General features: G+C 35.9%; 4 protein-coding genes across 8 annotated transcripts; 2 read left to right on the plus strand and 2 right to left on the minus strand.

Moving 5' to 3' along the window:
• The first annotated feature begins 10 nt into the window (after positions 1 to 10).
• Positions 11 to 3,132, plus strand: LOC109152416 (1-acyl-sn-glycerol-3-phosphate acyltransferase PLS1-like). Of its 3 annotated transcripts, none has more exons than XM_019300100.1 (12): positions 11 to 422; positions 831 to 953; positions 1,079 to 1,118; positions 1,195 to 1,268; positions 1,504 to 1,563; positions 1,689 to 1,766; positions 1,856 to 2,014; positions 2,085 to 2,210; positions 2,323 to 2,415; positions 2,614 to 2,700; positions 2,782 to 3,024; positions 3,057 to 3,132. In XM_019300100.1, exons 1-11 carry the CDS (start codon positions 345 to 347, stop codon positions 3,001 to 3,003), a joined length of 1,140 nt encoding a protein of 379 aa, XP_019155645.1. In that variant the 5' UTR covers positions 11 to 344; the 3' UTR covers positions 3,004 to 3,024; positions 3,057 to 3,132. The 3 variants fall into 3 exon arrangements, with proteins under 3 accessions (XP_019155645.1, XP_019155646.1, XP_019155644.1); XM_019300101.1 differs by having other exon boundaries at positions 2,782 to 3,021; positions 3,054 to 3,131; XM_019300099.1 differs by having other exon boundaries at positions 2,782 to 3,090.
• Positions 3,133 to 5,269: 2,137 nt separating this feature from the next.
• LOC109152418 (1-acyl-sn-glycerol-3-phosphate acyltransferase PLS1-like) lies at positions 5,270 to 8,194 on the plus strand. Its single transcript, XM_019300103.1, has 11 exons — positions 5,270 to 5,353; positions 5,595 to 5,717; positions 5,818 to 5,857; positions 6,063 to 6,136; positions 6,240 to 6,299; positions 6,382 to 6,459; positions 6,578 to 6,736; positions 6,876 to 7,001; positions 7,123 to 7,215; positions 7,305 to 7,391; positions 7,944 to 8,194. Exons 1-11 carry the CDS (start codon positions 5,270 to 5,272, stop codon positions 8,166 to 8,168), a joined length of 1,149 nt encoding a protein of 382 aa, XP_019155648.1. The 3' UTR covers positions 8,169 to 8,194.
• Positions 8,195 to 10,717: 2,523 nt separating this feature from the next.
• LOC109152200 (extensin-2-like) lies at positions 10,718 to 12,780 on the minus strand. The gene is made up of 2 exons (XM_019299788.1): positions 11,303 to 12,780; positions 10,718 to 11,110 (listed from the first exon to the last, which is right to left on the minus strand). Exons 1-2 carry the CDS (start codon positions 12,758 to 12,760, stop codon positions 10,946 to 10,948), a joined length of 1,623 nt encoding a protein of 540 aa, XP_019155333.1. The 5' UTR covers positions 12,761 to 12,780; the 3' UTR covers positions 10,718 to 10,945.
• Positions 12,781 to 19,129: 6,349 nt separating this feature from the next.
• On the minus strand, positions 19,130 to 22,333 carry LOC109152198 (E3 ubiquitin ligase BIG BROTHER-like). Of its 3 annotated transcripts, none has more exons than XM_019299786.1 (8): positions 22,251 to 22,333; positions 21,043 to 21,383; positions 20,326 to 20,551; positions 20,191 to 20,225; positions 20,058 to 20,102; positions 19,836 to 19,963; positions 19,604 to 19,712; positions 19,130 to 19,508 (listed from the first exon to the last, which is right to left on the minus strand). In XM_019299786.1, the coding sequence occupies exons 2-8, from the start codon at positions 21,181 to 21,183 to the stop codon at positions 19,458 to 19,460; spliced, it is 735 nt and encodes a 244-aa protein (XP_019155331.1). In that variant the 5' UTR covers positions 21,184 to 21,383; positions 22,251 to 22,333; the 3' UTR covers positions 19,130 to 19,457. The 3 variants fall into 3 exon arrangements, with proteins under 3 accessions (XP_019155331.1, XP_019155328.1, XP_019155330.1); XM_019299783.1 differs by having other exon boundaries at positions 20,191 to 20,228; XM_019299785.1 differs by lacking the exon at positions 22,251 to 22,333 and adding an exon at positions 22,025 to 22,228 and having other exon boundaries at positions 20,191 to 20,228.
• Positions 22,334 to 24,190: the final 1,857 nt, after the last annotated feature.

Below are 24,190 nucleotides of genomic sequence, written 5' to 3' on the forward strand. Positions count from 1 at the left end.
GGTCCCCACCTTCTTGGTTGATATATTATTATTTGTTAAGATTGCGTGTTTGGAACATTAGTGTACACATGGAAGAACATGACATGTGCTTTCCAACCAACACAGTTATTTAAAAAAAAGTACACATTTTAAATTATGTCATACATCAATTTCCAGTGAGAGTTAAGAAACTTAGAGAGGGAAGGCAAGTTAAAAAATCAATCCTTTGTGACTAAGGGTCAAATGCCGACTGTACAATCTTTATATATTTGTATATGCATATACACGTGTATACATATAGATAAACTGTTCCTGAAACCCAGAACTCCTTTCCTCTTTTACATGTGGATGATCTTTTTCTGGCGATGGCCATTGCCACTGTTGTTATTCTCCCTCTCGGCTTGCTTTTCATTATCTCTGGCCTCACTGTCAACTTCTTTCAGGTACTTCTACATACATTATATATATATATAAACACACACACAACACACATATTTACTTGCATGTACTTTTCATTCTTTGACACACAGAGACAAGTATTTAGATGTGTTCTTTTCTTCTTAGTTTCTATAAAGGCTTGTTCTTTCTGTTCTTTTAGCAGTTTGTTGTTCTGGGATTTCTTTGCATTTGTATGTTTTTGACTTTTCTTGCCTACTTTACTTGCTACTTTTTATATTTTCTTGGCATTTGGTATTCATCTTTTTAATCTATGCTATCCAGATTCATGTGGGACTTAGCATTTGTCTGTTATTTGAAAGAATTTCAAATGCCTGATACTGTATATACGTGTGCATGTGAGAGTTTTTGCCAGAATGATCTTATTCAATTTTTTGAAACGATTGCACTCCCAGGCTCTTCTCTTTGTTCTAGTGCGTCCAATTTCAAAGTCGATATACAGAAGGATCAACAAAGAAGTCACGGAGTTATTGTGGTTGCAGTTTGTTTGGCTATTTGACTGGTGGGCGAATATTAAGGTGTTGGGAGACTATATGTTTTTCTGTTTTTTTTTTTTTCAGTTTATTTTCAGTTGTAGCAACGGTAATCTCACTCGAGATGTGATGGTTTATGAATTACTGGATAAATGCCTATTTCCTGACAGGTTGAGCTGTACATAGATCCAGAAACTTATGAATTACTGGGTAAGGAATCTCGGCTCTTGCATAAATGTGGTATTCCTTTCAAACATAAAGATTTACCAACTTTAAGTACTTTCAGGTAAAGAGAACGCGGTTGTTATTTCTAATCACAGAAGTGACATTGATTGGCTTGTTGAATTTATCCTCGCTCAGGTGTTTATCTACTCGAAGCTGATTAGTTTTGCAATTCCGTTTCCATAGCATTAATCTCACGATCAAATACTTGCTAAAAATTTCCTTATATATATAATGCTGAAAGAATCTTTTAGGCCTTCATTACCCACATGTTTGCTCTTTCATATGTTAATATGTTATTTATATATATATATATATATATATATATCATCGCGGGTTCTGTTATTGACTATTACTGATAATTCAATGACAGCGAGCTGGTTGCCTTGGGAACACTCTAGCTCTAGCAAAGAAACCGTTATTTTATATCCCAGTAAGTTTCGAAGAATATTCATGCCCAATGAAACTATTCTTCTTTTGAAAAGTTAAAATTGACAGTTTAAGTTGTCGGACCGTTGATGAAACATATCGGAGGTAAATCATTTATTGTCTATGCAGATTTTGGGATGGTCGATGTGGTTTCTTGGTTTTATTGTCATTGAGGGAAACTGGGCAAAGGATGAAAGAAAACTGCAGGTATGTTCGAATTTCTTCTGCAATATTTTTCGGTGTTTGGACCTCTCTGCAATGCGTTTATTTCTTTCTTCTATTGTCTCTTACTGCAGTCGGGTTTCAAAGAGCTAAACGATTTCCAACAACCATTTTGGTTGGTCGTTTTCTTAGAAGGCACTCGCTTTACCAGGGAGAATCTTTTAGCAGCGCAAGAGTATGCTGCTTCGGCTGGATTGCCAATCCCAAAGAACGTTTTGATTCCTCGTACCAAGGTGTATATATATATATATGGCTTTTAGCTAATATGTATTTAGTTATTTACCTGTTCTTGTATTTCTGCAGGGCTTTGTAAAAACAGTAAGCCATTTACGCACATTCGTCCCTGCAATTTACGACCTGACAGTAGCCATTCCGAAAACTGAGGAGCAGCCAACAATGTTAAGAATCTTCCAAAGGCGTTCTTCTGTGGTAAGTAAGCAAAACATTTTCAGCGTTTCTGCGTAGTGAGAAATTAAAGCGGGGTAGTTAATAAGTGACGCTTTCTTTTGTTGCTCGGTTTGATGCCATGTTTGGTTTGCAGGTTCATGTCCACATTCAGCGCCATCTGATGCAGGATTTGCCCGAATCAGGGAGTGGCATATCACAGTGGTGCAAAGATGTTTTCGTGGAAAAAGTAATAAATCGTTAATCTTTTTCCAATGTTGAAAAAATCACTAGGTGCCTGGGACCCCCTAGAGCGCCTACGAGGCCGACAGCCTAGCGCCTAGGCGCGATTTTTGCAACACTGTATTTTTTCGTGTCTTGATAACTCCATTATCATAGTGGGGTTTCATGCCTCGAGCTCAATCTTGATTCTCTTGTGTTGTTTAAGGATGCGTTGTTGGAGCAACATCTCGCCACAGGCAAATTCACAGACAAACAATGCCGTGACATTGGCAGACCAAGAAAATCCTTGCTGGTAAGCCATACCGCCTTCTTTACTTCAACCGTTTATGTATAAACAATAAACATGCAGCCTCGTTCTTAAATCTTGTCCCAGGTTGTTGTCGTTTGGTCCTGTCTGGTTCTGCTTGGCGTCGTGGAGTTCTTCGTATGGTGCCCGTTGTCGTGGAGAGAGGCTGCACTCTGTGCAGTTTTCTTGATCGTCGCCATGATTTTTATGCGAGTTCTCATCTTAACATCGCAATCAGATTGTTCCTCCACTTTCAAAGCTGCATTCAAGCGCAAGAATGGACCCCAGGAAGGTCTTCTTCCAAGATGACAGCAGAAACATTGCAGGGTTTATGTTCTGAGATGTCCACCATTGATTTTGTTGTTTGTCTGATAAATCATACAAACATTAGTTTTATCACTAAAATAGAATGTCCTTAACGATGAATACTAATATAGTAATATTGGTTAAACCTCACCAAAAAAAAAAAATAAAAAAATAGTAATATTGGTTAATAGACTCCAAGTCCTTTCTCTTAAAAAGGGTCGAATTTTACAAGCGCAATTTTGATTTGTTTGACCACTATTAGCTGTTTGTCTTCGTTAAACAATCAATATGATTGTTTGATCTGTTTGTCTTGGTTAAACAATTGTGTTTGATTAATTAGCTTTTTGTAATAGTTTATTGATAAAAAATGTTAAAATTTAAAAAGTTGCTCAAATAAAACATGGAAAATCATTTTGTACGTAATCAGGTGTTAATTTAACAAAATAATTTTCAACAATTAACTAATGTTATCAACTACAACTAGTCAAACCTACGTATGAAACTGGGCTGCAGGTGGGCTGATATTATGGCAAGGTTATATAAAGTTTTGATTTCCTTGTTGATATACCCTCATTTTTTTTTTTTTGAATGATGAGGGAAATTCCCTACGTGCCCTTTACGCCCAATCATTTCGAAGAACACTTGCGCCCCGTCTTACCGCGGCTGCTGGCTTAGCCAGGGCTTCTTCATCGAGTCCTGTCATGATCGCGCACTTGACGAAAGAGCTTTATAAGCGGCATTTCCCTTCTTCACTCACGCGATATTGCTGGATCGGGCTTTCGCCTATTGTCCAAGATTCCCCATTGATGCCCCCCGTGGGAGTCCGGTTGTGTCTCAGTCCCAGTGTGGCTGATCATCTGAAAAGACCAGCTAAGCATCATTGGCTTGGTCAGCCTTTACCTGACCAACTACCTAATACTACGCAGGCTCATCAAACAGCGCTTTTTAGCTTTCTTCAGGATCTGACCCGAACTGTTCGGCAGATTCCCACGCGTTACACACCTGTTCGCCACTTTGTTCTCAACTCTTCTCACCTCCTGGGCGAGACAAGCTACCTTTAGCTAGGAGCCTCTTTTCCCCACTACTTGAAGATGTGTACTGGCTAAACCCGTGGCCCTTGGTGGCAAAGGATCACAAGGAGCCAAGAAGGCCAATAGGCTGTTTGCAAATTATTGTGTAGATCATGGTCCACACAGTGTTATGTGGACAATAACAAAAATGTACATTTTTAATATACTAAATGTACATTATTTTACAATATACAAAATATGGTTCACATGATTGAGGGAATCTTGTGGTAACCAAATCAACTGGCCAACTTGACTGGGATTGCCCACAATATATCCTGATTTCATATGATAGAGACGATGTATGGCATAACTTGTTAGTCAATTTGCTTGTATTGCTTGGTTAATGGCTAAAGTTTTACCAAATTTATATTGTTGTTTATAATGATGGAATAGATAGTAGACTAGAGTAATAGAGTGATTGGTGGATCCTGCATCACTGAAGGTGTGATGAAGGTAGTTCTGAGAAACCATCTATCTGCTTTGAAAGAGGTTTCAAGGGTTTGAGTTCATGGCCTAATGGATCGAAGGGATTAACACTTGGTCACTACTTCAAACCAAATATTTGTTCCAAATAATTGAAACTAATAAGAATTTGGTTGATATAGTATTATTTGTTTTGGTTGATATATATAGGCCTTGTTTAGTAAAATAGTATATGAGTTAATTTTGATTTATTTGACTATTATTAACTGTTTGATTTGGTTAACAAATCAATATAAGTGTTTGGTTAATTAATTTTTTGTAACTCCAAAATGTTAAAATTCAAAAAGTTGCTAAATTTTTCAATTAATTTTTTGAGAAAAGAAATTATATCAAACAGCTGATTTATTAAACATATTCAACTAGTTATATCCTCTAATTCAACTCACAGATAATATTATTTGTTAAGATTGCGTGTTTGGAACATTATGTACACATGGAAGAACATGACACGTGCTTTCCAACCAGCACAGTTATTTAAAAAAAAAAAAAACTATTATGGAGGGAACTGAATAAAAAAAATCAATCCTTTGTTCCCAAGGGTCAAACTCCAACTGTACAATCTGTATATATATATATATATATATATATATATATATATATCGACATGTATAAATACAGATAAACGTACTGTTCCTGAAACCAAGAACTCCTTCCCTCTTTTACATGTGGATATATATATATATATATATATATATGATCTTTTTTCTGGCAATATAATGGGCATGGCCATTGCCACTGTTGTTATTCTCCCTTTCGGCTTGATTTTCATTATCTCTGGCCTCACTGTCAACTTCTTTCAGGTACTTGTTTATATATACATTATATATTACCGTAATTGAATGTGCTATATAATGAATATTTGTATCCTATCAATTCAGGTTTATATTAGGCATAGAGTCAGATTGAATAACAACTTCTAGTTATTTAGTTCAACCAAACTACTTAAATTAGTAAGCCTGGTCAACTTAGACCACTTAATTAATTAAGGGAAAATCTTACATTTGAGTATTCTTGTCTACTTTGAAATGATTGCACTCCCAGGCTCTTCTCTTTGTTCTAGTGCGTCCAATTTCAAAGTGGATATACAGAAGGATCAACAAAGAAGTAACGGAGTTATTATGGTTGCAGTTTGTTTGGCTATTTCACTGGTGGGCAAATATTAAGGTGTACTGTTGTTAGACTATATGTTTTTCTGTTTTTGTTTTTTCAGTTTATTTTCAGTTGCAGCAACGGTAATCTCACTCGATCCAGATGTTCCTGACAGGTTAAGCTGTACATAGACCCAGAAACTTATGAATTACTGGGTAAGGAATCTTGGCTAACTTTGAGCATATAATTATTAATGTGCAATCCAATTATCAGCTTAAGCTTTTAGTTGAGATGGAACACATGCTTCAATTTAGTATCAGAGCCATAATGCTAAAGGTCGTGCAATCCAACTATCAGTTTAAGCTTTTAGTTGAGATGGAGCACATGCTAAGATTTTACAAAAGTTTAAGTTACTTTCAGGTAAAGAGAACGCGGTTGTTATTTCTAACCACAGAAGTGACATTGATTGGCTTGTTAAACTTATCCTCGCTCAGGTGTTTATCTTCTCGAAGCTGAATTTCGATTCGTTTCCATAGCATTAATCTTGCTAAAAAATTTCCTTATATATATATACTGATAATTATAATTCAACCACAGCGAGCTGGTTGCTCGGGGAACGCTCTAGCTCTAGCAAAGAAACTGTTATTTTATATCCCAGTAAGTTTCTTAATGCCCCCAATGAAACTATTCTTTCTTTTGAAGATTTAGAATTGATAGTTTTAGTTTATTGTCTATGTAGATTTTGGGATGGGCGATGTGGTTTGCTGGTTTTATTGTCATTGAAGGGAACTGGGCAAAGGATGAAAGAAATCTGCAGGTATATATGTTCAAATTTCTTCTGATCTGCAATATTTTTCGGGTTTTAGGACCTCTCTGATCTCTGCAATGCATTTCTTTCTTTCTTTCTTTCTTTCTTCTATTGTCTGTTACTGCAGTCAGGTTTCGAAGAGCTAAACGATTTCCAACAACCGTTTTGGTTGGTGGTTTTCTTGGAAGGCACTTGCTTTACCCGGGAAAATCTTTTAGAAGCGCAAGAATATGCTGCTTCAGCTGGATTGCCAGTCCCGAAAAACGTTTTGATTCCTCGTACCAAGGTATATATATATGAGCCATTAATGTGCAATCCAACTATTAGCTTAAGCTTTTAGTTGAGATGAAGCACATGCTTCAATTATATATGGGTTTTAGCTAATATATGTATTTAGTTATTTACCTGTTCTTGTATTTCTGCAGGGCTTTGTTTCAACAGTAAGCCATTTACGCTCATTAGTCCCTGCAATTTACGACCTGACAGTAGCCATTCCAAAATCTGAGGAGCAGCCAACAATGTTAAGAATCTTCCAAAGGCGTTCTTCTGTGGTAAGTAAGCAAAACATCATTTCGGAGGGCTTATACTTTTGGTAGGGCCTCATTTATTTATAAGAACGGGTCACAAAAATAAAAAAAATCGGCCCTGATTGTTAAGATGTTTGGTTTGCAGGTTCATGTCCACATTCAACGCCATTTGATGCAGGATTTGCCTGAATCAGGGAGTGGCATATCACAGTGGTGCAAAGATGTTTTCGTGAAAAAAGTAAGTAATAAATGGTTAGTCTTTTTGGGATTATCATAGTGGGGTTTCATGCCTCGAACTCAATCTTTGATTCTTTTGTGATGGTGAAGGATGCGCTGTTGGAGCAACATCTCGCCATAGGCAAATTCACCGACAAAGAATGCCATGACATTGCCAGACCAAGAAAATCCGTGCTGGTAAGCCATAGGGCTATTAACGAACCGAACATAAACGAACAGAGGATATTCGTTTTGATTTGTTATGAATTTTAGAGTGATTGTGTTCGTTTGTAACAAACACATTCACAAACATGTTCTTTTACGTTCATGAACGTGAATTACTTAATAACCAAACACCGGCCTGCACATGTTCATTATCACAGTTCGTTCGTAAACAAGAAATGATCTATCTTCACGAACAATAACCAAACAAACAACACAACAACAAAACTAATACAAATAATTAAATAAGTCGAATCGTAGCATCTAATATATATATTTATATTGAGTATTATTAAACAAACGCAAACTAGCTTGTTCAAGTTCTTAACAAACGAGCCTACAACTGTTCAGACTATGTTAATTTATGAACCTAGCTCTAAAATTTGTTAAGTTTATTTACCTTAATAAACAAACATGAACACACGAATAGTTTACCGAAAGTTATGTGGGGCCCACACCGCCTTCTTGACTTCAACCGTTTATGTATAAATAATAAACATGGAGTCTCGTTCTTAAATCTGGTCACAGGTTTCCGTGGTTTGGGCCTGTCTGGTTCTTCTCGGCATCGTGGAGTTCTTCGTATGGTGCCCGTTGTCGTGGGGAGAGGCTTCGCTCTGTGCGGTTTTCTTGGTCGTCACCATGATTTTTATGCTCGTTGTCATCTTAACATCGCAATCGGAACATTCCTCCACTTTCAAAGCTGCATTCAAGCGCAACAATAATGGACTCCAGGAGGGTCTTCTTCCAAGATGACAGTAGAAACATTGGAGGGTTTATGTTCTCAGATGTTGTCCACCATTGATTTGTTGTCAGGTTCAGATCCAACCGTTAATGGACCCGGGTTCAAAATACACAAATTATGAACATTTAGTATGAAAAATTGTAAATATTTAGTATGTAAATTGTGTATTTTTAGATTCGGGTCTACAGAATAATTTAGAGTTCAATCAAGTATGATGAATACTAATGTTGGTTAATAAAATCTACTCTTTTTTACGTGTGTATCATATTAAAGAGTATTGTCCCAAGTCCTTTCTTTTAAAAAGAGTCGAATTTTACAAGCGCAGCTCGAACCGAATCCAGATTAATTTTTCGTAATTTGAAACTTGAACGGAATCCAGATTAATTTTTTGTAATTTGAAAATTTGAATTAGTTAGAGTTTAATATGATTATCAAATATTGATACTAAACTACCAATAACCTTGTGATTTATTGGTATCAAGTTATTCCTATATATGAGAGGTGATTAGTTTGAGCTTTGATGGAAGCATAGTAGCTTGTATATGTGACCTTGTAATAAAAAAATATTGATACTAAACTAATAAATAATAACAAAAAAACTATTGCAAAATTACAATAATATTGTTGAATAACATATATGGCGAATACTTGCTCTTTCTGTACACGCACAACCTCCATTTCTCTTTCTCATCTTCTCCGGCTAAGTAATTGTAAGAACTCGATCATAAGCTTTATACTTTCCGGCAGACCATTTGCAGGCAATGGCCACTTTTTGGCCACAGATTATGATCGTTTTAGTCTTGGCTGCATTTGTGGAGTTCACAAATGTGGTTGCTGGCGGTTCTCAGCCGTATTTGTATGTATCGCCGCCCCCTCCTCCGCCGTACACTACTGAAAATTCTGAAATTTCCGACCACCTGAAAGTAATCTTAAATCAAGTCAAAAGCCTTGTTCCGACCACTTTTGGTATCCGAAAAAACCTTTGTTGCTATTTCCGACCACTTTTTAGTATCAACTTGATTTAAGATTACTTTCAGGTGGTCGGAAATTCCATAATTTTCAATAGTGGTATGGTTACAAGTCTCCGCCTTCTCTGGTAGCGAACGACGGGTATTCGCAGGCTCCAACGCTGTCTCCACCGGTATACTACTATAAATCACCACCACCACCGTACTACTAAGTTCATCTTTTTGAAAGGAAGAAGGTAGATATTATTAAGCAATAACCAAATGTGAAATACAGGATGGTGGCACACTGAACCACGAACCTAGGACAGGAGAAGAACCTGTTACCCGTGCAAGCACATGAGCGACATGGTTCGCTGACCTTTTGACATGGTGAAGAGACACGTACTACTAAGTTCATCTTAATTGGGAAAGAAAGAAAGCAATTCATTACAACTTCAATTCTTCCTCTTTAATTTCAACTTTGCATGTTGTTTCATTTCATTTGTACTTTGTAAAATTGTAACGTTAAGTTGTTCATTAATATTATGGTGTATTTCCATTTGAAAATATATATTTATTAAATTATATTGATTTATCTCACGTCATTTTTTATTTATAATATAATTTTGAACGTACGCAAAACTTAAGTGTCTCTCGTTGCTCTGACAGTCTGACCCTTAAAAAAGGCTGTATAAAATATAAATACCACATTAAATCTTTTAATATAGAAAATAATGCATGGGATGGGAGGGGTAAAATGTGAATGGAAATTATTATTATTATTATTATTATTATTATTATTATTATTATTGAGTTAATACCCAAAATCGTCCTCGACTATAGTGGTTTTTCTCAATTTCGTCCTAAACGACTTTGGTGACCTAATATCGTCTCAGACTTTTGTGTTTCGCTCAATTTAGTCCCAGACTTTTGTGTTTTTCTCAATTTAGTCCCTCATTTGTTATTATGTCCATTTGGTGTTAAATAAATAGACAATTCAGTAATTTTAATATTGGCATCTCTTTACTCATAGACATGTGAACTGCAAAATCCTTTTTTTTTTTTTTTTTTACGAATTACCCCTAGAATTACTCCTAAAACTGCGAATATAAAATTTGATTTGCAGGTCCGGGAGTAATTCTGGGTGTAATTCGTACAAGAAAGAGGAATTTCGCACTTCACAAGTTGAAAGTAAAGAGAGATCAATATTGACATTACTGAATTGTCCCTTTATTTAACACCAATTTGACGGAATAACAAATGGAGGACTAAATTGAGCGAAACACAAAAGTCTGGGACGATATTAGGTCACCAAAGTCGTTTAGGACGAAATTGAGAAAAATCACTATAGTCGAGGACGATTTTGGGTATTGACTCTATTATTATTATTATGTCTCACGACGACAATTATTATCCTCTTAATTAGGTAGTTATATTAAATTATTTAGAGGCTTGTAGTTCTACTAGTTGACTGGCCGGCCGCCGAGGGGGTGTTGGATAGGTCATTTTGTCTTAAATATTCATTCAAATCATTGAATTTGTTCATCATTGGGATAAAAAATGAAATTTATTCCATTTGTGTACTTGCTGTATGAAGATAAAGACAAGACAGATTACCAAGTATCTCGTGACAATATATCAAAATAGCAAAGATTCAAGACCCAATTATTCAAAGAAAACATTATATTGTTGAAGAATATGCTTGTACGAAGTTACAACACTCATTAAACAAATCAATTATGAAAGTACATACACTTGTATATCAAGGAGCATTATGGATTATGCATGTGAGACAACAGCTTATTGATGTTTTGAAAATGGGATTCAAATTGGTGACTGTTTTAGTAATGGTGGGGAGGAGGGGGTGATGAGTAGAGATAGGGAGAATGAGACTTCACAGGTGGTAGTGGTGGAGATTTATAATAGTAAGGAGGAGGTGGAGATGGGGATGGTGGTGGCGGTGATTTGTAGTAATATGGAGGTGGTGGAGATTTTACAGGTGGTGGTGGAGACTTATAATGGTAAGGAGGTGGTGGTGATGGCGATGGCGGTGGGGGTGATTTATAATAGTATGGAGGAGGGGGAGATTTTTTAGGTGGTGGTGGGGAATTGTAGTGATATGGTGGCGGGGGAGACGGAGACGGGGGAGGAGGTGACTTATAGTAATATGGTGGAGGAGGAGAAGGAGATGGTGGTGGGGGAGACTTATAATAGTATGGAGGTGGCGGCGAAGGTGATGGTGGAGGTGGTGATTTGTAGTAGTAAGGTGGAGGTGGAAATTTTTTAGGTGGTGGTGGAGAACTATAATGATATGGTGGTGGGGGAGATGGAGATGGTGGAGGAGGTGACTTATAGTAATATGGGGGAGGAGGAGAGGGAGACGGTGGTGGAGGAGACTTATAATAGTATGGAGGAGGCGGCGAAGGTGATGGAGGAGGTGGTGATTTGTAGTAGTAAGGTGGAGGTGGAGACTTTTTAGGTGGTGGAGGAGAACTATAGTGGTATGGTGGTGGTGGAGATGGGGATGGTGGAGGAGGTGATTTATAGTAATATGGAGGAGGAGGAGAGGGAGAAGGTGGTGGGGGAGACTTATAATAATACGGAGGTGGTGGTGAAGGTGATGGAGGGGGAGGAGACTTGTAATAGTATGGAGGTGGTGGCGAAGGTGATGGAGGTGGTGGCGATTTATAGTAGTAGGGTGGAGGTGGAGACTTTTTAGGTGGTGGTGGAGAACTATAGTGGTATGGTGGAGGAGGAGAGGGAGACGGTGGAGGGGGAGACTTGTAATAGTATGGAGGTGGCGGTGAAGGTGACGGAGGAGGGGGAGACTTGTAATAATATGGAGGTGGCGGTGAAGGTGAGGGAGGAGGTGGTGATTTGTAGTAGTAAGGTGGGGGTGGAGATTTTTTAGGTGGTGGTGGAGAACTATAATGATATGGTGGCGGGGGAGATGGGGATGGTGGGGGAGGTGACTTATAGTAATATGGTGGAGGAGGAGAAGGGGAAGGTGGTGGGGGAGACTTATAATAGTAGGGAGGTGGCGGTGAAGGTGATGGGGGAGGTGGTGATTTGTAGTAGTAAGGTGGAGGTGGAGATTTTTTAGGTGGTGGTGGAGAACTATAGTGGTATGGTGGCGGAGGAGAAGGAGACGGTGGTGGGGGAGACTTGTAATAGTATGGGGGTGGAGGTGATGGTGATGGAGGGGGTGGTGATTTGTAGTAGTATGGTGGAGGTGGAGATTTTTTAGGTGGTGGTGGAGAATTATAGTGATATGGTGGTGGTGGAGATGGAGATGGTGGTGGGGGTGACTTATAATAGTATGGAGGTGGTGGCGAAGGCGATGGAGGAGGGGGAGATTTGTAGTAATACGGCGGTGGTGGAGATTTTTTAGGTGGGGGAGGAGACTTGTAATAATATGGCGGCGGTGGAGATTTTTTTGGTGGAGGAGGAGACTTGTAGTAATACGGCGACGGATGAGGCGAAGGCGGTGGGGGTGGCGACTTGTAATAGTAAACCGGATGCTCGACCTGCTTTGGAGGTGGGGGCGATGCATAAATGTAAGGTTTGTAATCCGCAGCTACACTAGAAGCTAGCAAGCAAAGAGCTAAAGCAAATGCAAGTTGAGGCCATTGCCTCAACTCCTTATGAGTCACCATATTATTGCAAATGTTTTTGTCGTAGTACACTCAAATGAGGAATTAGGCCTATTTATAGTGAGGAGATTCAAATCATTGGTTTGAAGAATTTATTAATTTATTATTAAAAAAATTAACAAATTATCAATAAACAGCCTGTATTAAGCTAAAAAAGAAATATATAATTGCAAGAGGGAATATTGGATCCCACTAAGATAGCAAATTTGATTATGGCATGCAGGCCAAGAGAGAAGTCAACTTGGGAGGTTAGGTGAGTCCTAAACATTTTTGTTCAATAGCTAATTGGTGAAAAGCTATCCAAAACGCGTAGTAGACTAAAACCAATGAAATCCTTTCTTTTTATAATTAAATTAAATTAAATTAAATTACAAATTTCTAATAACCTTCTAGTATAGTGATATGAAGTGACTCACCTATCAGTAGTCTCTGATTTAATAGGCAGTATTTGAAAGAAGAAAAACTCTGTTCCCAGTAAAATTTGAATGCCTGATCTTCAAATTCGTATACATTCAAGTAAGAAAAAACTCATTTTCAAAAAAAAAAAAAGTATAAAAAATCTCTAATATCTCAATAAGAATGAAAGGAAAAGAGACATGTGAACTACAATCCAAATAATGAAAACACAAGTTGTATTTGTTAATGATTTCTAGTAAGAATATAATGATATTAGCTATCGGTTATGCATTAAGAACAATAAGCATGAATTCAAAGACATTTTTTTTTTAATTATTATTTTTAATTTTTTATTATTATTTTAAGTCTTGAAGGTGATCGATCATCGTCGATGAACATCATAGTCCGCCCAATGGCATTACCTACCAAAAACAAAATATTATAAAATTATAAAATTAATACTTCCATCCCAAAATAAATGCACTAGTTAGTAGTTATGTTTGGTACGCTATACGATATACGATATTTTAAGAAAATAAATGAAATGTTATTTTTTTTTCTTAAGTTTAGGTGCCTTTCACTTCTTGACTTTTAAATCAAATAGGTACGGCCGTGGGTCTTATCAAAGTGATAAAATTATTAATGTAATATGATAATCTAAAAATAATATGTTAAATAAAAGAAAAGAAAAAAGTTTGAATTCGATTTTTGTCAACACACAATTAGTGGAATTCGTCATATTGAGTATTTCTAATGCGATTTATCACTCTTACGTGGTTTATAGATTATTACACAGGAGCGAGAGTTACCCAATGCACACTTTAAGTAGTGGCAACATGTTTTCCTCGTTATTTAACAAAAAAGTTAGTGGTATTTAAATTAGAAGAGTTTGTATGATTACAATTACAATAATAGTGCTTAATATACATTTATATGCATGCTTCTAAGCTAGGCATAGCTCGGTCAATCAACCTAAAATAAGTTCATGAGTTTTGCTTTGATTTGATCTTGTTCTGAATACTAATGTACAGGCATTTGGGATCTTGTAGACTAGTTAATTAAATTACATCTTGCCTCTTTTACTCATTTTTAGGACATGAGTTATGTTTGGCTTTTAAGTTTGGATTCAAACTTATTATTAAAATTTTTGGCATGCATTGAGGTAGATTAAGTACTATTGAAATTAAGATTGTCTTTGGAAGTTCAGAAATCATTTTTCTGCTTCCCATGTTGGACAAAGGAGGGGAAATCAGAGTTAACAGAAAATGAGTACGGGTCATAAGGAAAATAGCATGTTTTTTTTTTTTAGAATTTTTATTTTTATCTTTTTTATTTTTTTTTTATTTTGTGGGAGGAGGGAGGTAAGTCATTCTAACCAGGTCTTCATTCTACTTCTCCAAAATCTTCTTGTCCCTAACCAAGTCTTCCAAAGCCAACCTGCTAGCCACCGTCACACCCCAAACCCGACTAAGTTGTCGTCGTTGCCACGCCCAGTGCCACCACCTTGCTACCAGCTGTCGTCGCACCCCAAACTCGGCTAGGTCATCGCCGTCGCCCCCTATATTTCCTAGTCAATCAGCTAAGCATTAATTTAATTATTTATTTTTTGGGTCCTATATATTATGGATTTATGGTTATTGTCTAATTATATGTGGGACAGAATCTCCAAGGAAAAAGAAGCCTTCTAGAGGATTTATATATCCAAACCAATCAACTACTCAATCAATGGCTCAGATCGGCCAATCATGTTTCCCATTAATGGATTTCATATTCTTTGCTTGAATGATTGATCAAAAGTCTATATTGAATAAAGAATTATTATTATTATTATTATTATTATTATTATTATTATTATTATTATTATTATTATTATTATTATTATTATTTATGTGACATTTTTAATTAATTACTTTCTATTGAAAAATTAGCAAAAATGATATGTGAGGTCCACATTTAATTTGGTTTGGTTCAAGTGAATTTGGATTATATATCTTAATTGAGAGAAATGAATTTTGTATATTTACACACACTCAAAATAGATAGTGGGTGAATGATGATGAGAAATTAATTATCAACGTATATTCATGAAGTCAGGAAAATAAAGCTTAAAAAGACGTTTAAATAGTCTTTATTATACATTAAAAATAAATATCAATTTAAATTAGTAAATAGGACAGAACAAAATGGAACGCATAAGTTAAAACATTTGTTTCATCTTCCAATATATATTAAACAAAGAATAATAGAGAAGAAGAGATACATAGCCTTGCATGAGGGAGAAGAGAGTGTCAAAATAGCCAAGGACACTTGCCTAAACACCAACATCTAAAAAGATGTTCAAAATGCCAATTTCAAACACCTTTTAATAAGATATATTGTGAAGGCAAGTCATCCTTGGCTACTCAACAACACTTTTCTCTTCATGGGAGACCTCTCTTCCTAGACACACTTCCCAAAACTAAAATAGATTAAAATTTAAACATAATGGCTAATTAATTTGACGGTTAATATTATTGAACAGAACTAGGAAGTCGAGAATCAAAGTGGTAAGATTGACATAGCTGAAGAACCATTTCGTTAATATACTCGTTATAGTTGAAGAGAGGCCTTGCATGAGGGAGAAAAGAGTGTCAAAATAGCCAAGGACACTTGCCTAAACACCAACAAAAAGATGTTCAAAATGCCATGCCATATATGCCATGGCAATTCTCAAACATCTCTAGGCAAGTCATCCTTGGCTACTCAACAACACTTTTCTCTTCATGCAATGCCTCTCTTCCTAGAAACACTCAATTGGTGCACCCTCTTGTTCATTGCAATGCCCATATTTATACATAGCCTCAGCTAGAAGTGGATTAGACTAGTCACCATCACTTGATCACTCATATCTACTTTAATTTCCCATATATTTTTTGACATTCCATATATTGCAAAAGAATATATGCCCTTCTAACCATTTTAGATGGGTGGAATTCATGTTCAAAGCATCATCAGCAAGCAGTGCTTGCTTGGCAATATTTTGTCCTTAGACTGATCAATAATTTGATCTTTTAGCTCTCCAAGGATCACTTAACTAATTCTATATCATCCATAGGACTATTAAAAAAAAAAATGCTTAGCAACTTCATGAGCAGTGTACATTGTATATGTCTCATATGTTATTAAAAGATGACAAGTGGAGTGTAAATGTGTAATGGAGCAGAGCGGGATGGAATGGCGTATTATTATCACAATTTTATAAATGTACAGTTAGAGTTACCTATAAATATGATGTTTGTAACTCTGAATGCATTATCATCACAATTAATAAAAGGATCTCATTCACTTTTAGGCAACAATCCACCCACATAAATCACCATCATTTTTTTTCTTTTTTCTTTTTTTCGTAATCTCTTGCTCTTGACTCTCGTTTTCCCTTGTAGCATGTCTATAGTTTGGACGTACTATTTTTCATGAGTTTTAATCATGTTGGGATATATAAAGGGTTTCGCATGGTAAAGTTAAAAAATGACTTCAAGGTGGCTCTGTAGTAGTGGTGATCGTAGTTCGGTTCTGGTTTCACGTCGGTTCCTAGATCCAAAAAACTAATTGATTTATTGATTTTTTTTATATGAATGATATTCATCATATTAAGTTCAAAGAAAAAGGTCCCAACATCATTAGTCAAACTAGTATATATTATTGCATGCCATGCAGCATTGGATTCTATATGCTTACTACTTTTGCCAAAGGTTATTAAGCTATATCCAAAATAGTAGCTAAAAACTCATATAAGTATTCCCCCACCTCTGATCGGGACAGTTAATACAATTTGTTAAAGTGTTAGACAAAATTGCTAACACTATCCGTGTTAACGGAAGTTTACAAGTGTCTAAATTAAAATAGGAGTTAAAAACTTGTATCAGTAATTTCTTCACCTCTAATCAACGAACACTTAATACAATAATCCGCTAGAGAGCCAGAGAAAAGTACTAATACTATCCGTTATTCGTTAATTATCAAATAAGGCCGGACGCCTTACTTGCAAATCATTCTATGCATGTATATATTGGGAAATTACATGGTTACACAGTTACTATACACTGGACCCATTATATTATTGCATTCAACATAGAAATAGGGACAAGAATATGCCTGGCTTAGGAGAGAACACTTAGCCTCCATTCAAAACGTACCAAAGAATATATCCGGTATGGGAACATATGAGATAATGTCATATATGGAATAAGAAGAGGAGGAATGTCAAAATGAGACAAGATCAGAATATAATAATTAGTATGGATAGGAAAGTGATATATATGTGCCATCCAAGAAAAGTATGGATAATGCATGTGAGACTGCAAGCACACGAGTTTGACGATTGATCAACGCAGTGGTGCACGAGTTTGATGCATGAGGCATGAGATTCCAATCCACTATTATGATTTCACCACTTGTTATTATCATATCCCATGCATTCAAGGACAGTCATACTCATTTTCGTAATAAAAGTATTACACCTCAATCACGAGAGCCACATTACCCTCTGCGTTCTGGTGGAAGAGATTTACATACATGTCTGATCTCAACTTACTTCGAGCAGTCATCACTTAAACAAAAAGATTGCACCTCAATCACGAGGGTCCAATTGCCTCTGCCCTGAAGTTTTAGTGGGGGAGATTTACGTGCCTCAGATTACTAAACATTTTCTTGAAGTATGCATGGACAACCATTACACATTGATCGATCACGAGGGTCCAATTACCTCTGCTATATATAAAGTTTCAGTGGATCAAAGGAGATTTACATGTCTCAACTTACTTAAACCAGCTTTTTTTAGAGCATGCATGTCATCTATTACTTAAACATTATCTTAACGAAAGGATTGCACCTCAACCACGAGGTTCTCATTACCTCTGCTCCAAAATTTTGGTGGAGGATAATTTCATGCCTCAACTTAAACCTTTTTCTTGAAGCATGCATGCATGGGCATCCATTACCTTTGCTTATGAGGGTCCCATTGCCTCTATTCTGAAGTTTCAGTGGAGGGGATTTTTGGGCCTCAAATTACTTAAACCTTTAATTTTCTTGAAGCTATAAATATAGGGCTTCATTGCCAAGTAGAAGCACCAAGCAAATATAGCTAGAAGAGAGGGTTTGCATGAAGAGAAGAGTCTTGTTTAGTAGCCAAGGATGACTTGCCTAAGCTAATTAAGCTACATAACCAGTTGAAACTTTCTAGGTTTCAATTCAGGCAGGTCATCCTTAGCTAACTTGACCTGCTCCTCCCTTTCATGCAAGCCCTTCTCTTCTTGATCCAAATCGAACACCGCGAAAAATAGTATATTCTTGAAGAAAAACAATATAAAGTTGTTGGGAAATGATCAATCAACATATCAGAAAGGAAGATGGGATTGACATGATAGGAAGAATGTTGTTTGGTAGCCAAGGATGACTTGCCTGCACCATTTTCAGGTCTTTCATGAAGTTATTGTAGAAAGACCTTTGATATGGTTTTCAGGCAGTCTCCTTGGCTATCTTGACAGGTTCTTCTTTCTCATGTTAAACCTTCTCTTCCATGCATGTATGGTTAACTCATTACTATCACCATATATCTATAATATCTATATTTACATACAAGATTTATGTTACATTTTGCCCATGTACTTGACTTGGGTGCTCTCTACCCACAACCAATACCCGGAGGACCCTGTGCAATGGATTCGTGCAATGGATTCGACCGAAATCGGGGAGGCTGTTAGCAAGAATCAAACTGGTGTCTTTCTGGTAGCAAGAATCGAACTGGTGACTTTCTGGTACGAGAATCATGTTTCACTTACTTGGTCACCCTTAATTTTGAGTCACTGCCTTCACTGGGGTTCGAATCTGTGACCTCCCATTTGAGAGAGCCACAGTTATGTCGCTTGACTACAAGGTCTTTGGCAGGTCCCACCAATTTAATTATCCAGAGATCATATATATCATCATGATCAGGTCTTATAAGGTAAAGAATTTTACAGCTATTATGCCTTCAAGGAAGTCATCTTACAATAGGGGGAAACACATGAAACAATACTTGCATGTAAACCAGCATTATATTAATTGCAAGCTCTAAACAACACAAAAGAATTCTGACAACACACTTCTTCTTCTAACATCAAGTCATCAACTAAGCTAAATCTCCATATGTTAACATGAAAGGTTAACAGCAAAGGAAGATAATGTAGAGGAAATGTAAAGGGATGGGAAATTAAAGCTACAGTAAGATTGAATAAAGAGAAGATGAATCCGATCCGGTCGCCCTATGTTTATAAATAGAAAACCTTTACTGCTTTGGCGCTTTGATCACCACGTCTGTGTAACATATCGGGCATGCCTGTTAACGTTAGGAACAATTTAGCAATGTGGGTGAGATATTCGGTATGGTGTACTAACTGAAACGTAAATTAGTTTAGGTTTAATCGAGATTACTTTGTTGATACTGAGCCATCTGCTGCCACAAGCTTTGTGATAGGCATGTTTGCATGGAAGAGTGATCTGACGATCGCCTTTCTTGTATTCCATTTGGCAGATCACACACCTGTTAAAGACGGGAACCAAATTAAATTGGCTTAGGCGAAAATTAGATTATATTGATTTGGGTTGTAACTTGTAACCCTCCTAAAGCCGGAGATTAAGTTATGTCAAAGTGAAAGAATCTTACCTTTCGGTTCTTGATTTCCTTCTTGAGAATAGGCCGCGTTTGAACTTTGTGACGGGAAGCAAAGAGATGAGGTCTTGAGAAAGACCTCTGCTTTGAGTTCCAACTGCCTCTCCCAATTCAAGCAATTCCTGTCAAGCAATATTGTCAGTTTTCGGGATCTTGTCTTGCCAGTAACACGACAGAATGAATAATCAGAACTCAGATAACTAATTCTCAGTGAACCTCATAGGTCATGTTGTCGGGATCAATATTGTCTTGCCAAACAACCTGCAGTAATTCATAAGAGGATATGAGGAGTCGAAATTAAACACTAAAAAAGGTGGCTTTTTTGAGTTTTGACAAGAAAATTTCATACCTCATTGACACGAGTATTATGATGACCTCGAGGACCTGCTAAATTAGAAGAAAATGCTTAATGGATCAACAATAATATCTGCAAATTTTTCTCTAAAAAGACATAACGAGAAAGTAACAAGAAAACAGAACTCACATTCCATGGAATTAGCACCCAAATTTTCTTGTTGGTGCATATCTGCTGCTACAGACTCACTTTCAGCAACCGTTGAAGGGTTTTCTAGATGTCGATCTTGCACCTCATTTCCAGATACTTGATTGTTCAAAACATGGTCATGACTATAATCATAATAACAGAAATTCCCAGCTTCAGAGAACCCGAACTTGTATTGATTGGTATAAACAGAAGGGTAAAGACTCTCCTGCAATTAAACACGCATATTATGCAAAATCTTGAGTAGTCTTAACCTTCGAGGAGAAGAAAGACCCAAAACAATAATAGAAGACAGTCACAAAAATAACCAACTTTGAATCAATCAAAATATCGAAAGAAACTGCAGTGATTGCTAAAGGCTTTCACAAGCTTATCCTAAATGAAGAAAAAGGGGCATTGTTCAGTCATTCTTAGCTTACAGGACAAAAGATGCCATGTTCAAAAAGGAGAGCTACAGTACTTTCTTTTTTAGGCCGGGATGCCTAACTGCTTAATAGAAAGGGCCCCTCTAAACAAAGACTTAAACTTTTGTTTTGCCACAATAAGAGTCCTAGTAAAGCTACAATAAAACTGTGGCTTAACGAGTTAATGAGCTAACGATCACTAAATCATCACTTGTCAGTTATCGTTCTTGAAGTTAAGCCAATCCAGAAAGACCATAGGCAAAAATTGTAATATAAACAAGATTAGATAACTCACTGGAGCATATGAAGCATCGGCAAAGATATAGTTCACATGGTCATAGGTCATGGCTCCAAAGAAATCCATGAAGCTTCCAATGGAGTTGTAAGGCATGGCAGAATTTGGGTAATGAAATTCCATCTGAGGGTTCCAGCTCATCTTGAATCAATTATAAATATGAAACACAATCACCTCTTTAAATCCACTCAATGAAACGAGCAACATAAGAGTCGAAACCCAAACGCATAAAATTCACATCCAACGGTATCCTCTTGCCAACAGGCAGAAGCAGATCATCAGCACAGAGGACTGCAATTTCTATCAAGATACCTTATCATCCCTGGCAAATTCTTGCAATCCTGTAAAGGAAGAAAGATCATTAATCAGTATTAAATGTGGCAGGAGTTTCAGATTCCTTAAAGGAGAACAAGCAGGTAGATAATAACTTCAAAACAATTTAATGCATCAATAACTCTAAACTTGCCCACAAAACGTGAAATTCCCTCGACCAGGCCCCACATACCGCGACCTGAATGAGTAAATCACGGGCCCATTAGGTGGGAGGACCGGTGTCATAGGTGTAACTCTCACACTGCCACTGTGAGACTCGATTGTGTCTAACCCACAATCTGCCCAGCATCAATAACTCTAAACTAATAATACATTTTCGACGAAAATATGATAATTGCAGATCATACACAGAGAAGAACGCAACAAATTCTCAAATTTCATTATTTAAAAAAAAAAAAAAAAAAACGGTTCCTTATATCATGAAGAACAGTTACTGAATAAAACCAGCACAAATTACAGAGCAAGAAATCAAAACAAAGGAAGAAACATTAAAGATCAAATTTTTATCGCATTTTCCTCATAAAAACTCACGGTTCCACCACTAAAATACTCAATAAACAATCCAACAGAAACAGTAAAAAGAATTTTTTTTTTTTTTTCCAGAAGATTTTCTGAACAAACCAAGCGGATCAAGGATGAAAACTATTACCACATTTACGGGAAAACGACGAGTTAACCGTTGGAGGTGGTGTATCTGGAGAATTCTGAGGCTCGAGAAAGCATACAAACTAAGAAGAAGAAGAAGCTTGGCGCAACCGAATCGAATCGGTTGATCGATCAAAGAAAAAGAGTAAAAAGCATTTAAAGATAGAAGAATGAAAAAAAGATGATTCTCATACAGACAGACAGATAGAGATAGAGGTTAAAGAACCGACATTGCTCGCTTTTTTGAACGCCGGCCGCAGTCTTCTTCAGCTCACCAAAGTGACTCTCTCTCTCTCTCTCTCTCTCTCTCTCTCTCTCTCTCTCTCTCTCTCTCTCTCTCTCTCTGTGCTGGAGTCGGCGTGTCAGCATCGCTTGGGAGAAGAAAATGCAACATGTAATCGAATCACTCTTATTGCGCTCACCAACTGCGTGATTGTCTAAAGTTTCCTTATATTAGAATAGTTTAATCGTTATCATTGTATTATTTTTATAAATATTTATTGATTTTTTAAACTTTTTTATGGAAGGAAGGGGTTAGAGTATCTCTAATAGGGGATTTTTGATAGTTTTTACATGTTAAGTTACTTATATGGAGATGAGAGATTTTGGAGTCTTCGACCTGGTTTTTATCCGCACTATGAGCCCCACCAAAATTGAAAATCTGTTATGTTTGTCGCGTGAACCGAATTGAAGACGCTCAATCGTGCGGATGCACTCCACGTGCCCGTTTAGCGCATCATAGAGCGTATTATTGCTCTTTTGTTAATTTACCCAAAAACAATTATAACTGTTTATACCATAATTTATTTAATTTTTTTTTTTCAAATGATGATTAAAATTATAAATTGTTATATAACTATTCTTTGAAAAACTACTTAAATTTATAGACTTATTACGACCCAATAAAGAAACATATTTGTATAAGTTTAGCAATACTTGTTTATAGACTTGTTCAGCTTTTGGTTTTATAATTGACGATGTTAAGAATTTGTCTCCACGATTGATGGGGTAGACTTCGATTTTGTTAAGCGATCTGCGAATCATGTTGCCCATAGTGTAGCTAGCGAAGCCGTTTCTATGTCAGATTGCGGGGAGTGATTTGATAATCTTCCTCATTGTGTGATTGATGTTCTTCTTTCCGATTTAATGAAGTAAGTTCTTATTCTCAAAAAACGAAAAAAAAAAAAAAAAAGTTTAGCAATACAATGTATGTCATTCTATAGCATTATAGCAACATATCTAAAAACATAATAAGTGTCAATACAAGTTATGTCATTGATTTTTGTCCCTTTTTTATATGCTAATAAATATATACATTTTGCTTTAATTGTTGTACATTCATTTGCATTGGACAAAATCACCCTTACACCGTTATAACACCGTTAGTTTTTAATATATCTATCAATCTTACCATACACCTACATCTATCATATCTTTTTCCTATTTTTAATTATCATTTTATTAAAATTATCATATAACAATTAATTTAATTATAAATTATATTTTAATTAAATATTTATATGAATGTTAAATTATATATGTGTATCATATATATATATATATATATATATATATATATATATATATATATATATATATATATATTATTTGTGTATCCATATCAATATATCATATATGTGAGTCTTAGCATAGTATTATTTGTAAATTATTATTATATAAAAATATAATTTATTTATTTTTTTTTTTTTGTTTTGATCATTATATTATTCAAAAAATATGATAATTCAAAAGTATCATCACTTTAAGAAATTGCAAAACATAATTTTAACTAATTTTTAAAATTTTGTTACTTACAAATATTTTAATATTGGGCATAAGTTTTCACGCATAGCGCGTACAAAATGCTAGTATACACAATATTTGTTAAAAAAGTATATTAATCTTAAATGTAGTAATAAATATAGGTATATCTTATGCGTTAAAGTAGCTAACTTTTCACATGAATTAGGGAATGCATTACATTTAATTTGAAAATGCAACAACATGCACCCTATATTATTTGCATATTATATGTATTGCTATTGCTATTACTATTTTACGCAAGAAATGCAATAATAAAATATTAGCATAATATAATTTTCATCAATATAAAATTAACAAATTGAAAAAAAAAAAAAGGATGAAACACAAATCTTTAAGCTTGTGATAG

The sequence above is a fragment of the Ipomoea nil genome, unplaced genomic scaffold (assembly GCF_001879475.1).
Source record: "Ipomoea nil cultivar Tokyo-kokei standard unplaced genomic scaffold, Asagao_1.1 scaffold2403, whole genome shotgun sequence".
Lineage (NCBI taxonomy): Eukaryota > Viridiplantae > Streptophyta > Magnoliopsida > Solanales > Convolvulaceae > Ipomoea > Ipomoea nil.

Bases quoted from the DNA above. Each gene is read 5' to 3' on its own strand.
- LOC109152198 (XM_019299783.1), bottom strand. From the start codon at position 21,183: ATGAGCTGGAACCCTCAGATGGAATTTCATTACCCAAATTCTGCCATG. The intron at 20,229-20,325 runs GTGAGTTCTGTT...CTTCTAATTTAG, and splicing joins GGGTGCTAATTCCATGGAAT to CAGGTCCTCGAGGTCATCAT. The intron at 19,509-19,603 runs GTAATCTCGATT...TAACGTTAACAG, and splicing joins GATGGCTCAGTATCAACAAA to GCATGCCCGATATGTTACAC.
- LOC109152200 (XM_019299788.1), bottom strand. From the start codon at position 12,760: ATGGTGACTCATAAGGAGTTGAGGCAATGGCCTCAACTTGCATTTGCT. The intron at 11,111-11,302 runs CCACCACCATCT...TATAAGTCTCCA, and splicing joins CATACTATTATAAGTCTCCC to CCACCACCTGTAAAATCTCC.
- LOC109152416 (XM_019300100.1), top strand. From the start codon at position 345: ATGGCCATTGCCACTGTTGTTATTCTCCCTCTCGGCTTGCTTTTCATT. The intron at 1,269-1,503 runs GTGTTTATCTAC...ATTCAATGACAG, and splicing joins TTGAATTTATCCTCGCTCAG to CGAGCTGGTTGCCTTGGGAA. The intron at 2,015-2,084 runs GTGTATATATAT...GTATTTCTGCAG, and splicing joins TTTTGATTCCTCGTACCAAG to GGCTTTGTAAAAACAGTAAG.
- LOC109152418 (XM_019300103.1), top strand. From the start codon at position 5,270: ATGGGCATGGCCATTGCCACTGTTGTTATTCTCCCTTTCGGCTTGATT. The intron at 5,858-6,062 runs GTAAGGAATCTT...AGTTACTTTCAG, and splicing joins AGAAACTTATGAATTACTGG to GTAAAGAGAACGCGGTTGTT. The intron at 7,392-7,943 runs GTAAGCCATAGG...ATCTGGTCACAG, and splicing joins GACCAAGAAAATCCGTGCTG to GTTTCCGTGGTTTGGGCCTG.